Source organism: Neovison vison, chromosome 11 (genome assembly GCF_020171115.1).
Source record: "Neovison vison isolate M4711 chromosome 11, ASM_NN_V1, whole genome shotgun sequence".
Taxonomy (NCBI): Eukaryota; Metazoa; Chordata; class Mammalia; order Carnivora; family Mustelidae; genus Neogale; species Neogale vison.
In genome coordinates, this window is record NC_058101.1 from 25355425 (window position 1) to 25380477 (window position 25053).

The 25053-nt window shown below is 36.4% G+C and overlaps 1 protein-coding gene across 1 annotated transcript in view; it reads left to right on the plus strand.

The window, feature by feature from the left end:
* The window catches only part of CHIC2 (cysteine rich hydrophobic domain 2), a 60869-nt gene that overhangs the window by 18244 nt on the left and 17572 nt on the right, over positions 1–25053 (plus strand). Inside the window, exons 2-3 of the mRNA XM_044268150.1 lie at positions 5676–5730; positions 5878–6033. Of these exons, the coding sequence (XP_044124085.1) occupies positions 5676–5730; positions 5878–6033 (211 nt within the window). The remainder of the gene's footprint in view (positions 1–5675; positions 5731–5877; positions 6034–25053) is intronic.

Here is a 25053-nt window from a genome sequence, read left to right on the forward strand (position 1 = left end):
TTGGGGTATAAAGATAATTAATATACCATACCTACCCATAAATAACTCATTTATCAGTAGGAAGGTAGGCTTGTAAACATAATTATGATATGTGATAAGGACTGTGATGTAAGTCTTCTGTTGTAGGATCTTGTTATCATGAAGTACTATGTAGAAGGTGTTCAGCAGTTGTGATTTGAATGAATTCTCTTTAAGTACTAGTATATTTGAAAACTTGTAATAGGTAAGAGTAAAATATGTTTAGTTTAATGTATTTTATCTTGTCATATTTGCCATTCTTTGAAAAAAATTTAAATCTTTCATCATTTCTGAAGCCATTAGTGTTTTAACCATAATTGAGGAAAGGGCCTTTGAGGTAATAGGCATAAAGATAGATATAACACACGTCTACATGTCTTCATTTTCTTTTATACCATCTAATGGATTGACAGTAGGTATTGAATGGTAAATGAGACAACTGTTGGTAGCACTTTGTCAGTGTTTACTTTCTTCTTTATTTCTTCTCTCCCTCTCTCCTTCTATTTCTCCCTCCCTACTTTTCCCTACAGTTTTCCTTCTGCTTTTATTGCCTGTGTGTACCTAGGAGACGTCTTAAAATTAAAAACTTGCTCATTTCCACTAGTATCATTCAAAGCTAGGAAAAAAAATATTAAAATAGTATGCTTTGAAGTTAGTTTTTAAGGCATAGGTGGTAACTCAAATATTTTTAAATGAATCATTTTTTTCTTTAGTGCTGGCTAACTTTCTGCCTCTTATTATTTATTCATTATTTATTTATTTTTAAATTTTTTAAAAAGATTTTATTTGAGAAAGAGAGGGCATGCATGAGCAGAAGGGAGGGCTAGAGGGAGAGAGAGAAGCAGACTCCCCGCTGGGCAGGGAGCCTGATGTGGGACTCGATGCCTGGACCCTTGGATCATGACCTGAGCTGAAAGTACACTCTTAACCGACTGAGCCACCCAGGCCCCCTGAACCTCTCACTATTTTTTATAAATAAAGCAAGACTGTCATTTCAAGGAAAACAGCTGATAGCATTTGTTGTCTATAATGAAATTCTAACTTTCAGATAAAAATTAGAATTTTGGAAAAGTTGTATTTGTCACCATGAACTTGACAGCTTCCCATAGGTAAAAGACCTTTCCGATGAGATCAGTTTCATGTTAATGAATGTGCTGATTCTAATATCATCCAGTGAAGTGTGTCAACATTTTTGAAAATCTGAATAACTCAATTTACTCATATTTTAAGGGACAGATGTATGAAGTTAAAAATCAGGTATAGGTAAAACCATTCAAAATGCAAGATATACCAATGGAATTTAATTTAACAGAGTATTAAAGTTCATTGATGTAGTTTCAGTTTCCTTTCTTGTAATAAACTGTTAAGACACTATCCCTTGTCAAGTTTTGTTATATTATCAAGAGTGATATACATGAATTTCTGACTACATACCTAGTGAGGCCTAATTTTCTTTATAAAATCAACCAGAGAGCATATCACAGCAGATGGAATGCACAAAGAGATTTGAGAACCCAGCTGTCTTCCATTGTTAGACATTAAGGTGTGGAAATGGAAAACAATATTTTTCTCTAAAATTTTTTTGTTTGAAAAAGTTATTTCTCATAAAACTGATTGTTAGCATATACCGGGCTTATTTATGAATAAGTTTTTTTTTTTTTTTAAAGAGTTATTTATTAGGGGGAGAGAGAGAGAGCTCGGGGAGGGCGAGGGAGAAGGGGCAGTAGAAGAGAATCCCAAGCAGACCCCACATTGAGCACGGAGCCCCACATGGGGTCACGACCCTGGCATAACAACCTGAGCCAAAATTAAGAGTTGGTTGTTTAACTGACTGTGCCACCCAGGCACCCCATGAATAGGTTTTTTTTTTTTTTTCTTTCAAAAATTTTATTTATTTGACAGAGATCACAAGTAGGCAGAGAGGCAGGCAGAGAGAGAGGAGGAAGCAGGTTCCCTGCTGAGGAGAGAGCCGGATTCAGGGCTTGATCCTGGGATCATGACCCGAGCCGAAGGCAGAGGCTGTAACCCCCTGAGCCACCCAGGTGCCCCCCCCCCGGCCATGAATAAGTTTACAGAGTATTTTAGGTATCTCAGTTCTAATGTCTAATCCAAAATATTGATAAATATAAACCACATAAGCTTATCGAGGTCCTCAAGGATTTAAGAGAGCAAAAAGGTCCTTATGCCTAACCTTGGAATCCCCCTTTAGGGCCGAATTGTATTCCAAATGGAGATGAAGAAAGATTGCCTGATTATCATGGCTCACTCTGTCAGTAATCATGAGTACTTGATTTGAATATTAAATTTCTTATTTAGAGATTTTATTTATTTCTTTGTCAGTACAAGCAGCAAGAGAGGGAGAAGCAGGCTCCCCACTGAGTAGAAAGCCTGTCATGGGGACCCTGGGATCGTGACCTGAGCTGAAGGCAGACACTTAACTGGCTGAGCCACCCTGGTGCCCTGTTGTTTGGATTTTTTTTTTTTTTTTAAGATTTTATTTATTTATCTGACAGATTACAAGTAGGCAGAGAGGCAGGCGGGGGTCGGGTGAGGTGGGAGAAGCAGACCTCCTGCCGAGCAGAGAGCCCAGTGCTGGCCTCAATCCCAGGACCCCGGGATCATGACCTGAGTCAAAGGCAGAGGCTTAACGCACTGAGCCATCCAGGCACCCTATTTGGAGATTTTAGAAGAGGAAGCGGAGTACAGTTGGGATTCGCTCCTGTAGGCTGGGGAGACCTTAAGGACTTTAAGTGCAGCATTATCTTGACACTTGTTCCAGGTAATTCTTGTTCAGTGGGTGGAGAAGTGCAAGTAAGGGGAATGGAAAAATCATTAGCACCAAGTTAATGGCTGGTGGAAAAGCTAAGCACTTTCATATTGTGATAATCTTTCACTGGATAATCTTTCTTGGGACATTTTTTTGGGGGGCGAGATGCACAAAGTGGAAGGTTTACTATCTGTTCCTAAGATACAACTTAACAAAAAAGTATAACTGAAGAGGAGTTGAATGAATGTCCTTGGAACCTGACTTAAAAGGAGTCCTGACCTGCAGGACTGACAGGGCAATTAATTAGCTGGTTGTGCTCCCTGGGTAAGGAATTAAAACTCGGTCACATGGCCAATAAGGAAATACTGAGGCTCTAGAAAGAAAGGAAATTAGGGTTTAAGCTCATCCTGGACTGCTCCCTCAGCATATTATATGGTGGCAAACAAAATAATTTAACCTGTGTTAAGTGTCTTAATGGGTGGAATGAAAGGGAAAGACTTTTCTAGTTAGGAGACTTGGTGGGGGGCTCCTGGGTGGCTTCGTTGGTTAAGTGTCTGGCTCTTCTTTTTGGTCCAATTCATGATCTCACGGTCATAAGATGGACTTTGCACTGGTCATGGAGCCTGCTTAAGATTCTCTCCCTCTGCCTTTCCCCTGCTTGGCGTGTGTGTGTGCTCTTTCTCTCTAACAACAACAACAACAAAAAACAGAAAGGAGACTTGGAGATACCTGGTTGTTTTCTAAAAAATTTCAAAGACCAGTTGGAAGGAGATGGTTAATTGGAATAAAAAACATGGTTGAGGAGCAGCACCTGGGTGGCTCAGTTGGTTAAGCGTCTGCCTTCCGCTCAGGTCGTGATCCCAGGATCCTGGGATTGAGTCCCACATTGGGCTCACCCTCTGCCTTTTCTTCATCCCATCCCGCCTCCCCCTCCCCCGCAGTCATACTCTCTTTTTCTTTCTCTTTTTCTGAAATAAATATATTCTTTAAAAAAATGGTTGAAATGGAAACTATTAATTGAAAGAGAAAATCTTCAGACTAATGGACATAATACTTCAAGAGATAGAATTTAAAATTTATACTCAATAAACATTTGCTGATTGTCCTCTTCCCTAAGGGAAATAGATGAAAAGGAAGTACATTATCTAGAGACCTCACTGAGAGCTGTCATTCTAGCATGTCACACCTCTTCCTCATTTCAGGAGTTTTAAGATTGGAAATGAGTTATCTCTTGGGGCAGGTAGAACCATGTTGCACTGAGGCATATAGACAGAAGATGGGTTTAAGTGAGTCTGTCAGTCTTAGAATGGCATTAATGCCTGAATTACATAGAACAGTAATAGTTGCCAGTGTGCGTTTAGTGTGAAAAGAACTTTGTATTGGACTTAGGTAGTTGCATTTTAATCTTTTTGATAAATAGTATCCATTATTTATAAAGACATTATATTATGATATTATATCATTCAATGTCAGATTAACGTCATTCAATGCTGCAATAAAATAATATATAATCACTTAAGATGAAGATAAAATGGTCTCCAGTGCCACCGTCCACAGGTAGGAAAGTCTAGATACTAATGATGCAGACCACTGAAGTGTTCTGTTTGCCTTGCACAGTATTTTAAAGATGGGAAATTTTTACATAGAAATCTGGTTTCCCAGCTCCTCTTAGAGAAAAAAAAGTCATATCACCTCTGAGATGTGGGCCTGTATTCTAATATGATAGTAATCAGCCAGATCTGACCGACCCATGACTCCCCCCCCCCCATTCTGTATACCCTCCACTTGGCCAGCCTCCACCATTCCTTACTGCTTTCATATAGCCCATATTACTTGGTCTCCCTGTTTAGCTGTACTGATGGTTGAGTAAAGAGACCCCTGACCTGGCCAGTTGTTTCATGCAGAATATCTCAGGAGATACCTCTTGCTTGTGCAAGCTACCTAAAGTCCAGTACTATGTATTTATAGGTGTTATTAAGACAGTGAATGTGAGGAGATGGATGTTAACCAAACTTACTGTGGTAATCATCTCAGTACATACATGTATCAAATCATTATGTTGTATACCTTAAACTAATATTGTTGTATGTCAAGTATATGTCATTAAAACTGAAAAAAATTTTGGCTTTTTTTTTGGATCCAACAAAAGTTATATTGAAGTATCTCAATTTTTATTTCTAGGTGCAATGAGCTATTACCAATGTGTCCTTGAGTATTTTGTTCTTTCCTAATAACTTACAAAAAGAAATAGTCAAGTGCCCAATCCATCCTCATGATTTTTACAGACATTTAAAAGCTTAAAGATACTAAAATGTACTACGTCAGTTCATTTCTTTGGGGTTTTGTATACAACAAGTGTTGTACTTCTAAGTTAAAGTAGGCAGGCAGCTATCACCTTGTTCCAGATGTTTTTTAGCATTTTCTGGCTGCAACAACAATATGCTGGTTTCAGAAAATGCCAGCCGATGAACTTGCATTCTTAGATATGTTACAGCTTTATTGAGTGTTAACACGGGGTCTTGACCTAAAGAATAATCCGTGGCAGAGATCGTAGCTTTCTGGTACTTAGTTGGAAGAATCTCAGTAATTTTTACAAAGTTGAATAATTGTATTGTTTTCCATTACATTAATATTTTGTTTATAAACAGAGTCCCAAATAAGTAATTTCTTTCTGTATTTTCAGCCTCTTATACAAAAGTTTTTATTCAGCTGCTAAAATTGCTTGTTACATTTCATACATTGCAGATTACAGTGTTTTTGTGTTTCAAACTTCCATTGTTACTCTGTATATTGAGTTGCATCTGTTTACTTGACCTTTGATTAAGTTAGATGGCTTTTTTTCAACATATGTATGTGTAATGACATATTTTTCTTCTTTTTTTAAAAATAGATTTGGACTGAGCAACAAATTTGAATCAGAATTCCCTTCATCATTAACTGGAAAAGTGAGTGTCTATCATTTACTTAGGTACTATTTATATACTTAAAAAGTAAAGTCTTTTCCTAACAAATTATAAAAACAATTATTTTAATGAGACATGATTATTGACATTAATATTGCAGTGTTGTTATTTCTTAAAATTTTTCTTTAGGTAGCTCCCGAAGAATTTAAAGCCAGCATCAACAGAGTTAACAGTTGTCTTAAGAAGAACCTTCCTGTTAATGTACGTTGGCTACTTTGTGGCTGCCTTTGTTGCTGCTGCACATTAGGTTGCAGTATGTGGCCAGTTATTTGCCTCAGTAAAAGAGTAAGTTGAATTAATATATTTTAATTTAAATTTAGAAGTCGACAAGCAAGTCTTGCATTCATCTAGTTTTTATTTTTTTGTATTGAACGAGTCATACCATGCTAAATACTATAAAAAATGGTCTGATCTAGTAGAGGAGCGATAAAGTAAATTATGGTATGTCCACATGCTGTTACATTAAATTTAATTATAAATTTCATTCATAATTTTTATGACCTAGGAAGTTACGTAAGAGTAGAAGAGAATACAACATTCTCTCTCTCTGTATACGTTCATGGTGGTATAGCATAGTGTTTGAGAATGCTGGGTTCAGATCTGTCAGTTATCTCTGTGACTCTAAGCAGGTTTCCTAACCTCTTGAATCTCTAGTTAATTATCTGTAAAATGGCAGTATTCACCCACCTGCTTGAATAGGATTGTTTTAAGTATAAAATGAAATAGTGTATGTAAAGCTATTAGCAAAATAGCTCAAATAATAGATATTGACTAATAGCATTATTACTAATATTTATGGTAGTACCCCTAGAAGAAATAACATGGTTACAGTGTTTTTTTCTAGTTGGTAAGATTACGGGGAATTCTGGTTTCTTTTTAAGAAATTTTTTCTTTTGTATTTTACAAATTTTCTGAGATGAGTGCATAATGATTCTGTAATCAGAAAAAATGATTTAAAGATTCATAATTTTGATTGCTTATAATGAAAAATCTCTAAGATATGGGTAAAGATATGGCAAGTTGTTATAGATGGAACACATTACATTTTTATTAAGGTTTTAAAAAATTGTAACGGTATGTATAAAAATGAAATACTATGAATGATTTGTGTGGCTCCATTTCATTTTATCATCACATAATGATAGGAAATATGGAAAAGCAAATTTTGTTTGTCTCTTGATTTCTGTAAGTAGTATATTTCTACTGAAAAAATTTCACTAATACATTTTATAGGTAAGGAGATAATGCCTTTGTAGTAGGATTAATTTTGTAATATTTACTGTAATATTCATATTTATTTTTTCCTCCAAAAAATATTTCTTCTTTTTTTCCTCCATATTTCTGACCACATCATCTTCAGACCACAATTTTTTTTTTTTTTTTTTTTTTTTTTTAATTTTCAGTTGTCCCTTGAAATTTGCTGCTCTTGGAGTTATAGATCCTCTCACTCCCTCCTACTGTTAGGGCATTTTCATCATTTAAATGACTGCTGTCTTAGGGTGCCTAGACTGGAGAAATATACTTGGTTATATACCTGACAACGATCTATATTCAGAACATGAGAGGGACTCTCAAAACTCAACAGTAAGAAAAAACTATTTTAAATGGGCAAAATAAGGGCACATGGGTGGCTCAGTTGGTTAAACATCTGCCTTCGGCTCAGGTCTTGGTCTTGGGGTCCTGGGATCGAGCCCTGAGTTGTGCTCCCTGCTCAGCGGGGAGCCTGCTTCTCCCTCTCCTTGTGCCTCTCCCCTCTACTTGTGCTCTCTCTATCTTTCAAGAAAATAGAAAAAATCTTTAAAAAAAAAAAAAGTGACTTCTGTATCCCTTGGTTATTACTTAACCTGAGGAATCATAAGAATCTTATTTTAGAAATCTGTGTGATCTGGGTTTTTTGAGTTTTTGAGAGCCTTTTTTTGTTTGTTTGAAGATTTATGTATTTGTTTATTTAGAGAGCTAGCAGGGGGAAGGGTAGAGAGAGAGAGAATCTCAAGCAGACTCCCTGCTAAGGGCAAATCCCAGCATGGGGCTCGATTCCACAACCCTGAGATCACCACCTGGGTCGAAATCAAGAGTCTGATGCTTAACCGACTGAGCTAGGCAGATGCTCCTGTTTTTTACTTTCTAAATGAGAAAGCAAGATACTGCAATATGTGCACAACATAGGATTTAGAAAACAAAACTTAACTTTCTATTCCTCTGTATGCATTTTTAGCAACATAAGATCACTTTTCAGATGATTTCATTAAATTCCTTTTTATTTGAATCATAGGTTAGATTAATTTTTTTTAGGCTATTCTCTATAGTTTCAGAAAGCACATTTCATTTAACAGTGTAGTATTCAGTCTATGGTCTCTCTTTGTATGTATATAATTAAAATTTATGTGGACTTTACTATCTAGTGAATGCAAACAAATAATGATTATTGTTAAATAAAAAGCTGTGCATTTCCGTGTCTTGGGTGTAAACTATTATATACCCATGGAGAGAATGACATTTCATGCATGTATGAAGGTGTTAGTTACCCTGAGAAAAGTAGTGCTGTGTACAGTGGGAGCAAGATAATTTAGAGCAGGAGTTTTTAACTTTCTATTTGTCGTGAATCCTTTTGGTGTTCGAGGGATGCCTATGAACCCTCTCTTAAATAATGTTTTATTTGTATTTTAAAAGGTTTAATGTATTTTATTTATTTATTTTTTAAGATTTAATTTATTTATTTGGCAGAGAGATTACAAGTAGGCAGAGGCAGGCAGAGAGAGAGGAGGAAGCAGGCTCACCACTGAGCTGAGAGGAGAGCCTGATGCGGGGCTCGATCCCAGGACCCTGAGACCATGACCTGAGCTGCAGGCAGAGGCTTAACCCGCTGAGCCATCCAGGTGCCCCAAAATGTTTAATGTATTTTAAATGTGTTAAATGAAATCCACAAGATTACAAAGGAAGCCAGTTATATGAAATAAAGTTAAAGTACTAAAACCTCTCAATTAGGGGTGGGTGGCTCAGTTGGTTAAGTATCTGCTTTCAGCTTGGGTCATGATCTTAGGGTCCTGGGATCGAGCCCCACCTGTGGCTCCCTGCTTAGCAAGGAGTTTGCTTCTCCTTTCCCTCTGTGCTCTCTCTCTCCCTTTCTTGCTTTCTCTCAAATAAAATCTTAAAAATAAGACCCCTCAAATATATTATTTATAAATGTTTATTAATGCATACAAAATAAGATAGCAGGAATCTATGGTAATATGATGTGATAGGAAGTGATAGAGATAGAGGTCCAGTTTATTCTACCACAGTTAGCTGCATACATTCATAACCTAAGGAAACTATACCACATTCCAGTTAGAGGTTCATAAAAATGAAGATGAATTTTTGTTTCATCCACTTTCATAGATTCCTAGAATTTTATCTAGGTATTGCATGTTAAGAGTAGGAACCCTTGACTGAGAGGTACTAGTATAAATAAAGGCTAAAACTCTGCCTGATCATTAGCCTCTGAACTGTTCCTTTGTCCTCATTTGTGATGTGGAGTATGGTTAGAATTGTCTGAGTCTTAAGACAAATCAGGACCGAAAGCATACTTTATATGCAGATCAGCATTTTCACCTTCATGACATTATTCAGGAATTTGGGTAACTAGATTTCTGCCTTAATTTTGAAATCCATCTCCCAACTGAGTGTCCCTTTTTATGAACTGATCCTGTTCTGGAGACATTGTTTTTAAATCTGTATTATTATTATTGTTCCTTCCAAATTACCTTTCCTTTTTAAAAAAATTGCCATAAACTATTTTTAAAAATTATTTACCATAAAGCAAAATCCATTCTTTTTGGTATATAATTTTATGCTTTTTGACAAATGCATATAGTTGTGTAAAACCACAACCAAGATGTATTACTATTCTCTCCAAAAAAACTTCCTTGTACTGTCCCTTTGTAGTCATACCCTTTTCAGCTCTTAAACCCTGACAACCACTGATCTATTTGCTTTCCCTACAGTTTTGCCTTTTCCAGTTTGTTATATAGATGGAATTATACAGTATATGTAGCCTTTTGAGTCTAGCTTTTTTTTAATCTAGCTAGTGCATTTGAGATTCATCTATTTTGTTGCATGTATCAATAGTTTATTCTTTTTTTTTTTTTTTTTTTTTTTGTCTGAATAGTATTCCATTGTGTGGATGTGTTGTAACTTGTTTATCCACTCACCAACTGAAGGACATTGGGTGGTTCCCAATTTTGGTGATTTTGAATAAAGATGGTATAAATGGGGCTATAATAATAATCTTTGAATAAAGATGCTATAAAGGGGGCACCTATATGGCTCAGTTGTTAGGGATCTGCTTTTGGCTCGGGTTGTTTTCCCAGGGTCCTGGGACTGAGCCCCACGTCCGGCTCCCTGCTCAGCTGGGGGTCCTGCGTTTCCCTCTCTGCCTGCTGCTCCCCCTGCTTGTACTTGCTCTCTGTGTCAAATAAATACATAAATAAAATCTTTAAAAAAAAAGGTGCTATAAATGTTCACATGTATGTTTTTCTGTGAACATAAGTTTTTTGCTTTTAGGAGTCAGGTTGTTGGATCCTGTAGTAACTGTATGGTTAATTTTCTAAGAAATTACCAAATTATTTTCCCAAGTGGCTTTCCCATTTTACATTCCAGCCAACAGTGTCTGAGAGTGACAATTGTTCAGCATCTTTGCCAGGACTTGGTATTGTTAGATTAAGAAATTTTAGTCATTCTGATAGATTTGGTGGCATCTCATTCTGGTTTTAATTTACATTACCCTCATGACTAATGGTATTGAGCACTTTGCCATTTGTAAAACCTCTTTGTTAAAGTGTTTATTCAAATATTTTCCCTTTTATTTTTTTAAGATATTATTTATTGACAGAGAGAGAGAGAGCAAGCACAAGCAGGGGAGTGGCAAGCAGAGGGAGAGGGGAAAGCAGGCTCTCTGCCAAGCAGAGCTGAGGCGGGGCTCGATCCCAGCACCCCAAGAACATGATCTGGGCCGAAGGCAGATGCCCAACTGACTGAGCCACCCAGGTGCCCCTATTTTGCCCATTTAAAATAGTTATTTCTTACTGTTGAGTTTTGAGAGTCTTTTTCGTGCTCTGAATATAAATCTGTTGTCAGGTATATAACCAAGTATATTTTTCCAGTCTGTAGCTTGTCTTTTTATTCTCATAATGTCTTTGGCAGAGCACAGTTTGATTTTGATGAGGTGTGATCTATCAGTTTTTAAAAAATAGATTCTGTGTTTGGTGTTATATCTAAGGATTCTTTGCCTAAACCAAGGTCACAGACTTTTTCTCCTATGATCTCTTCTGCATTTTACTTTCAGCTCTGTGACCCATTTTGAGTCAGTTTTTTGTATACTTGAGAGGCACAAGTTAAAGTTCATTTTTTCTATAGATGACTATGGGTTATTTAGCACCATGTGTTGAAAAGACTGTTTTCTTCCCTCATTAAATTGCCATTGAATGTTGACAAAAGTCAGTCAACCATATTTATGTAGATCTATTTCTGAACTCTGTTCTATTGATCTCCATGTGTGTCTCTTGATTTTATTTTATTTTTATTTTTTAATTTTTTAAAATATTTTATTTATTTATTTGACAGAGAGCACAAGCAGGCAGAGAGGCAGGCAGAGAGAGAGAGGAGGAAGCAGGCTCCCCGCTAAGCAGAGAGCCCGATACGGGGCTCGATCCCAGGACCCTGAGATCATGATCTGAGCCTAAGGCAGAGGCTTTAACCCACTGAGCCACCCAGGCGCCCCGTGTCTCTTGATTTTAATACCATATGGTCGTCTTTACTGTAGCTATATAGTAAGTCTTGAAGTCACGAAGCGTGTATTCCAAACCTGTTCTTATTTTTCAGGATTGTTTGGTCTATTCTAATTTGTTTGCCTTTCCATGTAAATTTTAGAATCAGCACGCCAGTACTATGTCTAAAATTTTTTTTTTATTAGGATTGAATCTACAGACCAATTTTTGGGAAAATTGACATCTTAAGTCTTCCACATGGCATATCTCTTCAGTTATTTAGGTTTCTTTGATTTTTTTCATCAGTGTTTTATAGTATTTCATGTAGGATACAGATCATGCACATATTTTATTAGCTTTATATGTATGTATTTCTTTGTGCATAGGGCTTTTGTTAAAGGTAATGGTATTTTTTAAATTTTGATTTCCAGTTCATTTCTTGTACATAACAAGTACAGTTGATTTTTACATATTAACTTTGTGTTCCGTGACCTTTCCAAATTCACTTATTAAATTCCAGAATGCTTTTGTAGATGCCACAGGATTTTCTATGCAATTAATAACCATGTTGCCTGAGAATAGTGATAGTTCTATTTCTTAGTTTCTAATCTGCATACCTTTTATTTATTTTTCTCTTTTTTTTTTCCACCGGGCAAGACTTCCAGTAAAATGTTGAATAGGAGTGATGAGAGTGGACTCTGCTTCATTCCTGATTTTCTCTGTTGTTTTCTGTTTTGAAAAACTTAATTGACTTTTTTGCTCTGATTTTTATTATTTCTTCTTGTTTTGGATTTCATTTACTGTTTCTTAGTTTCTTAAACTCATTGAAGAGGATATTGATGTGAGTTTTCTTTTTTATATGCTGGTGTAAGCATATAAAGCTAAAATTTTTCTCTAAAGCACTGCTTTGACTGCATTCTATATTTTATTTTCATTCAGTTCAAAACATGTTATGATTTTCCCTGAGACTTCCTCTTGATTCTGTGTTATTAAGAAGTGTGTTATTTAACCTCCAAATATTTAGGAATTTTCCAGACACCTTTGTGTTACTGATTTCTAGTTTAATTCTATTGTCAGGGAGTATACTTTGTGTGATACCATTTTTTAAAATGTGTTGTTTCATTTTATGGCCTCAAATATAGTGTATTTTGTTAATGATGTCTTTACAGTTTTTGTTTTTATTTCTGCAGCTTTATTGAGATGTAGTTCGCATACAGTATACTGCACATATCTAAAGTGTACCATTTGATGAGTTTTGTCTTATAATTAACACCCATATACATGTATACATCAAAATAGTGAACATCTTCATCACCACCAAAAGTTTCCTTGAGTCTTTTAGTAATTCCACCCCTTCCCCCCAACCTCTTCTAGGCAACTGCTGTTCTGCTTTCTAGCAGTATGTATTAGTTTGCATTTTCTAGAGTTTTATATAAATGCAACTGTTCAGTATGTATTCTTTTTTGTTTCTTTCACTCATAATTATCTTGAGATTTATCTGTGTTGTTAAATCCATGATATTTCCTTCCCTTTAATGCTGAGTAATGTTTTATTGTGTGGATATACCACATTTATTTCCTGGATTGCCATATGTGTTTCCATCTTTCATCTTTATAAATAAAGCTGCTGTGACAATTCTTGTTCAGGTCTTTTTGTAAACATATACTTTCCTCTTGAGTAAAAATTTCTAGGAATAGAATAGCTTGATCCTGTAGTGTATATGTGTTTAACTTTTTAAGGAACTGAGAAACTATTTGCCAAAGTGGTGGTATTACTTTACATTTCTACCAGCAGCATATGATAGAGTCTCTTCTGCTGTATTCTTTTCTTTTTTTTTTAAGATTATTTATTTATTTATTTGATAGACAAGAGATGACAAGTAGGTAGAGAGGCAGGCAGAGAGAGGGAGGGGGGAAACAGGCTCCCTGCTGAGCAGACAGCCTGATTCATGGCTCCATCCCAGGACCCTGAGATCATGACCTGAGCCGAAGGCAGAGGATTGACCCACTGAGCCACCCAGGCGCCCCTGCTGTATTCTTGTCCACATTTAGTATGGATAGTCCTTTTAATTTCAGTCATCCTAATAGGAGTGTAGTGTTATCATTATGGTTTTAGTTTGTATTTCCTTAATAATAAATGACGTTGCGCATCTTTTCATGTTTATGTAACATTTGTGAATGTTCTTTGTTGAAGTGTTCCAACTTTTTTGCTTTTTTTGTTATTGTTTCTTTATTGTTGAATTTTGAGACTTGTCTATATATTATGAGTACAAGTGTATACTTTAAAGGATTTATTCCAATTAGTGGTTTGACTTTTTATCCCCAACAGTCTTTTCAAAAGCAGAAATTTCTAATTTTAATAAAATCCAATTGGTCCATTTGCTCTTTTATGGATTGTGCTGTTAGTGTTATACCTAATAGCTCTTCCTCTGCCTAAGTACAGAGATTTTTTTCCTGTGTTTCCTCCATAATTTTTATAGTTTCAGGTTTTGCTTTTAGGCCCAAGATTCATTTTGAGTTAAAAATTTTTGTATGGTACAGTGTTATCAATGGAAGGATTGAAGTTAAAAATTTGTGTGTGTATGCATGTATAGAAATCCAGTTGTTCATTCACATTTGTTATAAAGGCTATTCTTTCTTCACTGACTTGCCTTTGTACTTCTGTTGCAAAACAGATACACACACACACACACACACACACATATATTTCTTAGCTCTGTTCTGTTCTTTTGATGTGTTTGTTTATTTTGATGCCAGCACCACACTGTCTCTTGAATTGTAGCTTTGTAATTGCATCTTATAATTGGGTAGTGTTAGTTCCCCAACTTTGTCCTCCCTTCCCAGTTGTTTTGCTTTTTACATTGTATTCCATATGGATTTTACGATCAGTTTGTCAGTTTCTACAAAGGAAATCCTGTTGGAGTTTTAGTTTGGATTGCATTGAATCATGCATCAATTTTGAGATACTGATAACTTAAAAATATTTAGTCTTTTGACCAGGAAACAGTGTCTCACTCAATTTATTTAAGTCTTTAACATTCTTTTCTGAGCAGTGTTTTAAGTTTGAGTGGACATGTCTTGCATATCTTGTATAGATTTACTCAAGTATTATTTTTTATGCTCTTTCAAATGGTATGTATTTTTATTTTTTATTTATTTATAAATAAAAAAAAAAGATTTTACTTACTTATCTTGACAGAGAGCGGGAGAGAGCACAAGCAGAGGGAGTGGCAGGCAGAGGAGAGGGAAAGGGAGAAGCACGTTCCCAGTTGAGCAGGGAGCCTGATGTGGGGCTCAACCCTAGAACCCTGGGATCATGACCTTTTTAGCTGAAGTCGGACGCTTAACCGACTGAGCCACCCAGGCAACCCTATTTTTAATTTTTTTTTTAAGATTATTTATTTATTTATTTGACAGAGAGATCACAAGTAGGCAGAGAGGCAGGCAGAGAGAGAGAGGAGGAAGCAGGCTCCCTGTTGAGCAGAGAGCCCGATGCGGGACTCCATCCCAGGACCCTGAGATCATGACCTGAGCCGAAGGCAGCGGCTTAACCCACTGAGCCACCCAGGCACCCTATTTTTAAATTTTTAAATTAAGTTTTAAATCCAGTGTAGTTAATATATCGTATTTATTAGTTTCAGTGGTGATGAGTATCTTTTCATGTGTCTGTTGGCCATCTCTGTGTATGTATTCTTCAGCGAAATGTCTGTTCATGTCTTCTGCCCATTTTTTAATTGGAATATTTGTTTTTTGAGTATTGAACTGTTTATGTTTTTGATATATGTTGGGTATTATCCCCTTATTGAATATGTCATGTGCAAATATCTTCTCCCACTTAGTATGTTAGTATGTTGCCTACTAGTTTTGTTGATTGTTTCCTTCACTGCACAGAAGCTTTTTATGTTAATGTAGTCCCAAAGTTTATTTTTGCTTTTATTTCCCTTGCCTCAGAAGATGTAGATAGAAAAATGTTGCTATAGCCAGAGAAATTACTTCTGTGCTCTCTTCTAGGATTTTTATGGTTTCAGGTCCTGTATTTAGGTCTTTAATCCATTTCAAGTTTATATTTTTGTGTATGGTGGAAGAAAGTAGTAGTTTCATTCTTTTGCATGTAGCCTTCCAGTTTTCCAACATCATTTATTGAAAAGACTGTCTTTTTTCTATTGTATATCCTTTTCTTCTTTGTTGAAGATTAATTGATCATATAATAGTAGGTTTATTTCTGGATATTCTCTTCTCTTCCGTTGATCTGTGTGTTGTTTTGAGCCAGTACCACACTGTCTTGATCACTACAGCTTTGTAGACTTGAAGTCTGAAATTGTGTAGTGTATATTTTTAAAATTTCAGTTATTTTTTTCTTGCCAAGTGTTTAGTTTTGCTAAACACACCTTTTCCATTAACTTATTTGTGGAGTATTGAATTTCTTTATAGACAGTCATATCATCTGCAATGAAGACAGTATTGCTTTTCTTTGTAATATAGATGCTTTTTGTTGCTTTTCTTTATTGTAGTGACTAGAATCTCCAGAAAAACATTGATTAGAAGTAGTGAGAATAGATATTCTTACTTTGCTCCTGATCTAGAAGAAATGAATTTACGCTTTCTTCATTTCAGATCTTAATGCAGGGTTTTGGGTTTGTTTGTTTGTTTGTTTGCTTGCTTGTTTTAAAGATTTTATTTATTTACTTGACAGAGATCACAAGTAGGCAGAGAGGCAGGCAGAGAGAGAGGAGGAAGCAGGGTCCCCGCGGAGCAGAGAGCCCAATGTGGGGCTCGATCCCAGGATCCTGGGATCATGACCTGAGCTGAAAACAGAGGCTTTAACCCACTGAGCCACCCAGGTGCCCCAATTGTAGGGTTTTTAAAAATTTAATGATTTTATTAATTTATTTGAGAAAGAGTGCACACGAGTGGGGGAAGGGGCAGAGGGAGAAGGAGAAGCAGACCCCACTGAGCAGGGAGCCCCAGGTGGGACTCGATCTCAGGACTCTGGGATCATGACCTGAGCCCAAGGCAGATGCTTAATTAACTGAGCCACCTAGGTGCCCCAATTGTAGGGCTTTTGTAAATGTTTTTTCTTATCAGCTTGAGGAAGTTTTATTGCACTAATTTGCAGAAAGTTTTTATTCGGAACACATGTTAGATTTTGTCAAATGCCTTTTTCCTCTTTAGGAAGAGTTTTAGATTAGGAATATGTTGAATTACATTTATTGATGTTAAACCAACCTTATATTCCTGGGATGAACCCCACTTGGCTGGTTAAATCTATTTCTCTTTTTATATTTCTTCTGGATTTGACAGAATACAACTTTGTTTAGAAGTTTTACATCTAGGGGCTCCTGGCTGGCTCAGTTGGTAGAGTATGTAACTCTTGATCTCAGGGTCATGAGTTCAAGCCTCACATTGGTGTGGAGCCTACTTTAAATAAATTAATTAATTTAAAAAAGTTTTACATCTATGATCATGAAGGATATTTTCCTGTAGTCTTTTCTTATAGTATCTGAATTCAGCATCAGGGTAATGATAGCCTCATAAAATGAGTTGGGAAGTGTTCTTTCCTCTTTATTTTCCTGGAAGAGTTTGTGCAGAATATGCATTGTTTCATCCTTAAATTTTGGAAGAATTCACTGATGAAACCATTTGGGCCTGGAAGTTTTTTTGTTGGAAGAGTTTAAGCTACAAATTCAATTTCTTTTATAGATACGGGACTTTTCAGGACATCTTTTTTATCTGGGTTAAGCTTCATAGTTTCTGTTTCTTAAGGGAATTGTCCATTTTATCGTAGTTGTTTATAATAGGCATAATATTTACTAATTACCTTTTTAACCTTTTGTAAAATCTCTAGTGATAATTACTTTTCTTATTCCTAAAATTGTTAATTTATCCCTGGTCTTTCTTTTTTTTTTTTTTTTCCTGGCCAGTTTGGCTAGAGGTTTATCAATTTTATTAATTGACTCAGAGACCAGTTTTTGGTTTCATTGTCTATTCTTTTGATTCTGTCTTATATTTCGTTGGTTTTTAGTTTGACTTTTATTATTTCTTTCTTTGAGCTTAGTTTTTTTTTTTTTTCCTAGTTTCTTAAGGTGGGAACAAAGGTCATTAGTTTGAGACTTTCTTCTGGTGTTTAGTATTACAAATTTCCTTCCTAATTTATGCATTCATTGTATTGCCCAAATTTTCATATGTGTGTTTTAATTTTCATTGAGTTCATTTTACTTTTATATTTCTCTTTTGATTTCTTCTTTGACCATTGCATTATTTAGAAATATTTTATTTAGGCTTTAGATATTTTGGGGACTTCATAGAGATCTTTTTGTTACTGATTTTTAATTTAATTTGTAATAAAAAACTAACAGTTTGGTTAGATAACACTTTGTTTTGAATCCCTATAAATTTATTAAGGATTGTTTTATTCCAAAATATGAGCTATCTTGATAAATTAATTGATTATTGTGCACTTGAAAAGAATATGTGTTTATCTATTACTGGAGGGAGTATTTTATAAATGTCAGTTAAGTTTGTTGATATGTTTAGATCATCTGTATTCTCACCGATTTTCTGACTATTCTATCAGTTAACAAGAGAGTAGTATTAAAATCTCTGACTATATGTGATTGTGGATTTATCTATTACAGTTTTTGTTTTATGTATTGTGACACTGTAATTAGGTACATAAACTTTCAGGTTTTGTATCTACTTTGTGGGTTGACCTCCTTATGATCGTGAAATTGACCTTATTTATCTTCACTGTTTTTTTTAAAAAAATACATTGATATTAACTTAGCCATTTCTACTTATTTGTGCCCCCCTATTTAAAGTTCATTTCTTGTGTGCCAGGGTGGCTCAGTTGGTTAAGCATCTGCCTTCAGCTCAGGTCATGATCTCAGGGTTTTGGGATTGAGTCCCACACCAGGCTCTCTGCTCAGGGGGGAGTCTGCTTCTCCCTCTCACTTTCCCTTTGTGCTCTCTCTCAAATAAATATATAAAATCTTTAAAAAAAATAAATGAAGTTCATTTCTTGGGGTGTTTGGGTGGCTGAGTGGGTTAAGCATCAGCTCAGGTCTTGATCTCTGGGTCGTGACTTCAGGCCTGGTTTTGGACTCTACACTGAACATGGAGCCAGGAGCCAACTTAAAAATAAATAAATAAAGTAAGTTAATTTCTTACGGGCAGTGTTGATTCTTGCTTTTTCATTCAATCTGTCAGTCTCTGCCTTTTAGGGATTTTGGACCATTTACATTTATTGTGACTAGTGTTAAGGCCAATTTAAAATTTCATTTTACTATTTTTTTTTCTACATCAATTTTTTAGTTTCCATTCTCATTTTCTGCCTTTATATTTTTCCAAGTAATAATTTATTGAGGTGAAATTCACATAACATAAATTAACCATTATAAAGTGGATGATTTAGTAGCATTTAGTACATTCACAGTATTATATAATTATCATCTCTATCTAGTTCCAAAGCATTTCCATCACTCCAAAGTAGAACTCCTTACCTTTTAAGCAATTTCTCTTCATTGCCTTCTCCCTCCAGCCCTGGCAACCATCATTTTGTGTTTTGTCTCTATGGATTTATCTATTCTGAATATTTCATATAAATGGAAATGTGTGACGTTTTGTGTCTGTCTTCTTTTACTTAGGATAATGTTTTTGAGGTTCATCCATGTGTCAATATTTTCTTCTTTTTTTTTTATTTTTTAATTTTTTTAAGATTTTATTTATTTATTTGACAGAGAGAAATCACAAGTAGGCAGAGAGGCAGGCAGAGAGAGAGAGAGGGAAGCAGGCTCCCCGCTGAGCAGAGAGCCCGATGCGGGACTCGATCCCAGGACTCTGAGATAATGACCTGAGCCGAAGGCAGCGGCTTAACCCACTGAGCCACCCAGGCGCCCTATTTTCTTCTTTTTTATGGCTAAATAATATTCCATTGTATGTATATACCGTGATTAGTTTATCCATTCATCCATTAATGGACATTTAGACTACTTTCACCCAAAAGTGATTAGTGCTTCTATTAACATGGGTGAACATGTATTTGATATCTGTTTCCAGTTCTTTTGGGTATATACCAAGAAGTGTGGGATCATAAGGTACTTGTATGTTTAACTTCTTTTTATTCTATATGTATATTTTATAAAGTTGTTTTAAAGATTATTTATTTGAGAGAGACAGTGAGATAGAGCACCAGTAGGGAGGACAGAGAGAGGCAGGTGCTCTGCTGAGTGGGGAGCCCAACATGGGGCTCAATCCCAGGACCCTGAGACCATGACCTGAGGCAAAGACATACTCTTAACTAGCTGAGCCACCCAGGTGCCCCATTATTTTATCTTATTTTTTTTAGAGAGGGGTGGGGAAGAGCAGAGGGAGAGTGAGAGGGAAAATCTTAAGTAGGCTCCATGCCCAGTGTGGAGCCCCAGACAGAAGTCAGTCTCAAGACCCTGAGATGATGACCTGAGCTGAAATCAAGAGTCAAACACTTAGCAACTGTGTCACCCAGGCTCCCCTCTATGTTTAACTTCTTGGGGTAACCAAAGGAGGGTTTAGTCTAGGGCTAATTATTCCCTACCAGGGAGGCAAGACTATCATGGATTCTTTTCTTCTTCTTTTTTTTTAAATTTTAAAAGATTTTATTGATTTATTTTAGAGAGAGAGTGCAAACAGGGGTGGTGGGTGGGGAGGGGATGAGCAGACTCCCTACTGAGCATGAAGCCCAATACCAGGCTCAATGTCAGGCCAATCTCAGGACCCTGAGACCACATCCTGAGGTGAAATGAAGAGTCTACTCCAATGACTGAGCCACACAGGCGCCCCTATCCTGGATAGTCACTTAATTGTCTATGGATTGTGACATTTCCTAGTGTGACTGATAATGGGAGACAATTTTGCTGCATCTTGGTAAGCTTTGGAGATTGTTACCTCTAGTCCTTTCTCATAGTTCTTTTTGTTCCTTCTTTGGTAGTGTCTTTACCTGCATGCATTGCTCAGTACTCACCTTAATACTCCTTGGGACTGCCTGCATATCTTTGGAGTTCATTCTCTGTGTATCACTCTCTTCTCTGGTACTCTTCTGTGGCTTTTAGCTGCCCTGGTCTCCTCAGACTCTCAGCTTTGTTTCCTTAACTTAGGGAGTCCCCAGGTTTTAGGCTGCATTTGATGTGGTCTGGAAGCTCTCTTATATCAATAAGCTTGGGAAATCATGGGTCCGATCTCGTTTTTTCCTGATCTCTCAGGAATCAGTGTTTTTTGTTGTCTGGAGCCCGTTGTTTTTGAAAGAGTTTCTTAAGATTTGCCGCCCCACCCTTTTTTATCGTGTCAGGCGAGAGGGTAAATCTGGTACCTGTTGCAGTATTTTTGCAGAAAATGAAAGTCCGAATGTTCTCTTTTTATAGAAGCATTTTTAAAATTTTATATTTTATTAACATATAATGTATTATTTGCCTCAGGGGTACAGGTCTATGAATCATCAGCCTTACACAATTCACAGCACTCACCGTAGTACATACCCTCCCCAATGTCCATAATCCAGCCACTCTGTCCCTCCCCCCACACCCCCAAGCAACCCTCAGTTTGTTTCCTAAGATTAAGAATCTCTTGGGGTGCCTGGGTGGCTCAGTGGGTTAAAGCCTCTGCCTTTGGCTCAGGTCATGATCCCAGGGTCCTGGGATCGAGCCCTGCATCGGGCTCTCTGCTCAGCAGGGAGCCTGCTTCCCTGCCTCTCTGCCTACCTGTGATCTCTGTCTATCAAATAAATAAAATCTTTAAAAAAAAAAAAAAAGAATCTCTTACAGTTTGTCTGCCTCCCCAGTCCCATCTTCTTTGATTTTTTTCCCTCCCTACTCACCACGACCCCCTGCCCTGCCTCTCAAATTCCTCATATCAGAGAGATCATATGATAATTGTCTTTCTCTAAATGACTTATTTCACTTAGCATAATACACTCTAGTTCCATCCATGTCATTGCAAATGGCAGGATTTGGGTGTTTTTGATGGCTGCATATATTCCATTGTATATATACACCACATCTTCTTTATCCATTCATCTGTTGATGGACATCTGGCTTCTTTCCATAGTTTGGCTGTTGTGGACATTGCTGTATAGACATGCATTCTTGACATGAAAGTACTGCACTAGAGGCTGGGCATAGAAAGATATATATTAATGCTCTACTCAGATGGCATGTAGTCTGTTTGGACAGTTGGCTGAGGGCAGAGGTAATTTAAGTTTGTAAGTACTTGTCATATTTTTCATGAAGTACCTAATAATAATGACAGTAAGTATATGTCTTTAGGGCCTAGAAATACGAAATGGCCACATAATTACAAAACATATTTGAAGTCTTGTCTTACATCTCAGATACTCATTTTAACTTTTTTTTTTTAAAAGATTTTATTTATTTATTTGACAGAGAGAGAGATCACAAGTAGGCAGAGCAGCAGGCAGAGAGAGAGGGGGGAAGCAGGCTCTCTGCTGAACAGAGAGCATGATGCAGACTTAATCCCAGGATCCTGAGATCATGACCTGAGCTGAAGGCAGAGGCTTACCCCACTGAGCCATCCAGGCGCCCCTCATTTGAACTTTTCGTTCTGTTGTACAACATATATTTGTTTTAATGGAAAATGTTTAAAATGACTTACTAAGTCAGTACTGTTGGAAAAGAATGTCTTACAAAAATGCATTTCAGCTGCCATTTCTTTTTTCTTTTTTTTAAAGATTTTATTTATTTATTTGACAGAGAGAGATCACAGTAGACAGAGAGGCAGGCATAGAGAGAGAGAGGGAAGCAGGCTCCCCGCAGAGCAGAGAGCCCGATGCGGGACTCCATCCCAGGATCCTGAGATCACGACCCGAGCCGAAGGCAGCAACCCAACCCACTGAGCCACCCAGGTGCCCCAGCTGCCATTTCTTGATGCTGCTCTTGTGCCATTCTCTGGCAATTATTACTCAATTCAACTAATATTTCTGAAACCATACTATGGGCTCAGTACTGTTTTAGATGCTGTTTAGATACTATTTAGAGGTTATGTGGTTCCTCTCGTAGACTTAAAAGGTAAACAAAAAGCAATGAGGTGATTGCAAATTGTGGTAAGTACTTGGAAGACAATAAAACAGGAAACCTCAGCCTGAGGAGCTTCGAAGTGAATAAAGTGCTTCAGTTTTATTAAATAGATTTTATGACATTTCCTTTGCAAAAGGTTATTTTTGTTTGTACATTTGTTTATACTCTGCTTCTTGATTATATTGTAATTTTAGTATTAGAGTTTAGAAAATTGATGTCCAAGTAAGTGAACTCTTTATGACTTGTATGTGCTTTTAGCTTAGCTGATTTTTTTGAGGAAACAAGTTTCATAATTTTACTGTATGTTGTGTTACAGTGTATTTGTTTTGCTTTGTCTTTCGTATTGAAGTAACTATTTGTTTTCATTTTCTGAGATTTTGTATGTATATATATCCTATCCCAACTTTAGTGACTTTATAGACTTTGTATATGCTCTCAGCCATTACCCTTTTTTGACTGAAAACTTTAGATTGTTGACTGTTCAATACATCAACTTCTTAACCTTGTTTGTGTCTTACCTCCTTCTTTTTAGTGTTTCATCTCTCTTACGTTTGATGACCAGAATTATGTGGGTTTCTAAAAGTGCTCTCTATATGGATTTGTTGTATATAGTGTATATTTCTATCCTCTTTATATTCTTTTGTTTGTATTTAGTCTTATATCAGGGGATCATTTGCTTAGGAATAGGGAAGTAGGCTACATCATGGGGTACCTAGGATTTGCACTTTGGCATTTGGAAAGTGGAACTTACTCTGAGTAAACTTCAGTTTTCACCTATCCGAAATGCTATTAATCTCTTACAGTGTTACTTTAAGAATTAGAGCAAGTGCATATAAAATACTTACTATAGTATTTTGCCTGTAGTGGGGGCTTAATTAATGGCAGTTGCTATTATTATCATTTTATTACTATTCTTCCTAGTTTTTGTCTTTCTATCCCCAGTGTCTCTCACAGTACCTCACATCTACTTTGTGTTCAATAAATATTTGCTGAATGAATGTACTCTTTGGTTTTTGAAATCCTTGAGTAGTAAGGTCATAAGATTTCAGAAGATAATAGTCCTTGCTGTTTAAACAAGATTTTGTTTCTTAGAGTAAATAACAGACATTTTTCTTCTGCAAGGACAATGTGACAAAGTGTAATAGGTAGTAAATCACTGTTTGAAGCTGGGTGAACTTGAGCTAGTCACTGAAAAACCTCTCTGAGCCTGGAGTTTTTCTGCCTCCTACTCTTCTCTTTCTTTTAATCTGAGAAAAAGAGAGACTAACTGACCTCTCAGGTCCTTTATAGCTCTGAAAAGTCTATAATCCTTTGAATATTGAGAGTTGTATTGGTCTATAAAAACATTTGTATTTCTAAGCTTTAAGTAAAGAAGTTTTCAATGTTGATTTTTATTTCAAATCTAAAGAACTAACATTTTAGTAAAAATTTTCAGTTTTTTTGTTTGTTTTTTAGTTTTTTGTTTTGTTTTGCTTCTCTGAGTTTTTTTGTAGATTTTTTTTTTTTAAAGATTTTATTTATTTATTTATTTATGTGACAGATCGATCACAAGTAGGCAGAGAGGCAGGCAGAGAGAGAGAGAGGAGGAAGCAGACTCCCTGCTGAGCAGAGAGCCCGATGTGGGGCTCAATCCCAGGACCCTGGGATCATGACCTGAGCCGAAGGCAGAGGCTTTAACCCACTGAGCCACCCAGGCGCCCTGTAGATTTTTTTTTTAAGTAATCTCTACACCCAACGTGGGGCTCAGACTCAAAACCCCAAGATCAAGAGTTGCATGCTCCACTGACTGAGCCAGCCAGGCACTCCAAGTTTTGTTTTGTTTTTTAAAGAAAATTGCTATTTAGTTCTTAAAAATTTGATGAAAAGGATACAAAGCCAGTCTAACTGCATTTCTCTTACTTTAAATTTAGTATAATGCTTAGATTCACTTTTGGATATCTTTTCTCTCAACCCCGGTTTAGTTATCTAGTAATTGTGAGTTACTTTCCTTGGGATGTTATAGGAGTTGAAAATCCAAATGGGAGAGGTCAGGAGTAGAGTTTTTGAGTGAGAATGTACCATTCAGATTTAAGGAAGTTCAAGGGAAAGTCAACATAGGGAAATCATAATTAGGAACCTACAAATATTTGTGTATGGGAGGAACTTGAAATATACTTACTCAGTTATACAGACAGCATTGGAAGTTACCCACAACTTTCAGATTTCTCATTTACTCTGTAATTTGAGTGTTTGTGGTTGGTAACCAGATCATAAAATGAGAGTGGCATTGAACATTTGGATGAAGAATTAGATAAACAGAAATGCCTTTAACATATTGTAGATAATGAAACAAAGCAAAATAAGCTTAAAAGCATGTCTTTTAAAGTTTATTTTTTTTGGTAATCTCCACACCCAATGTGGGGCTTGAATTTAGGACCCTGAGTTCAAGAGTTGCATGCTCTTCTGAGCCAGACTGGCACCCCCAAACTTAAAAGTATCTTAATTAAATTTTATTAAAGGGGA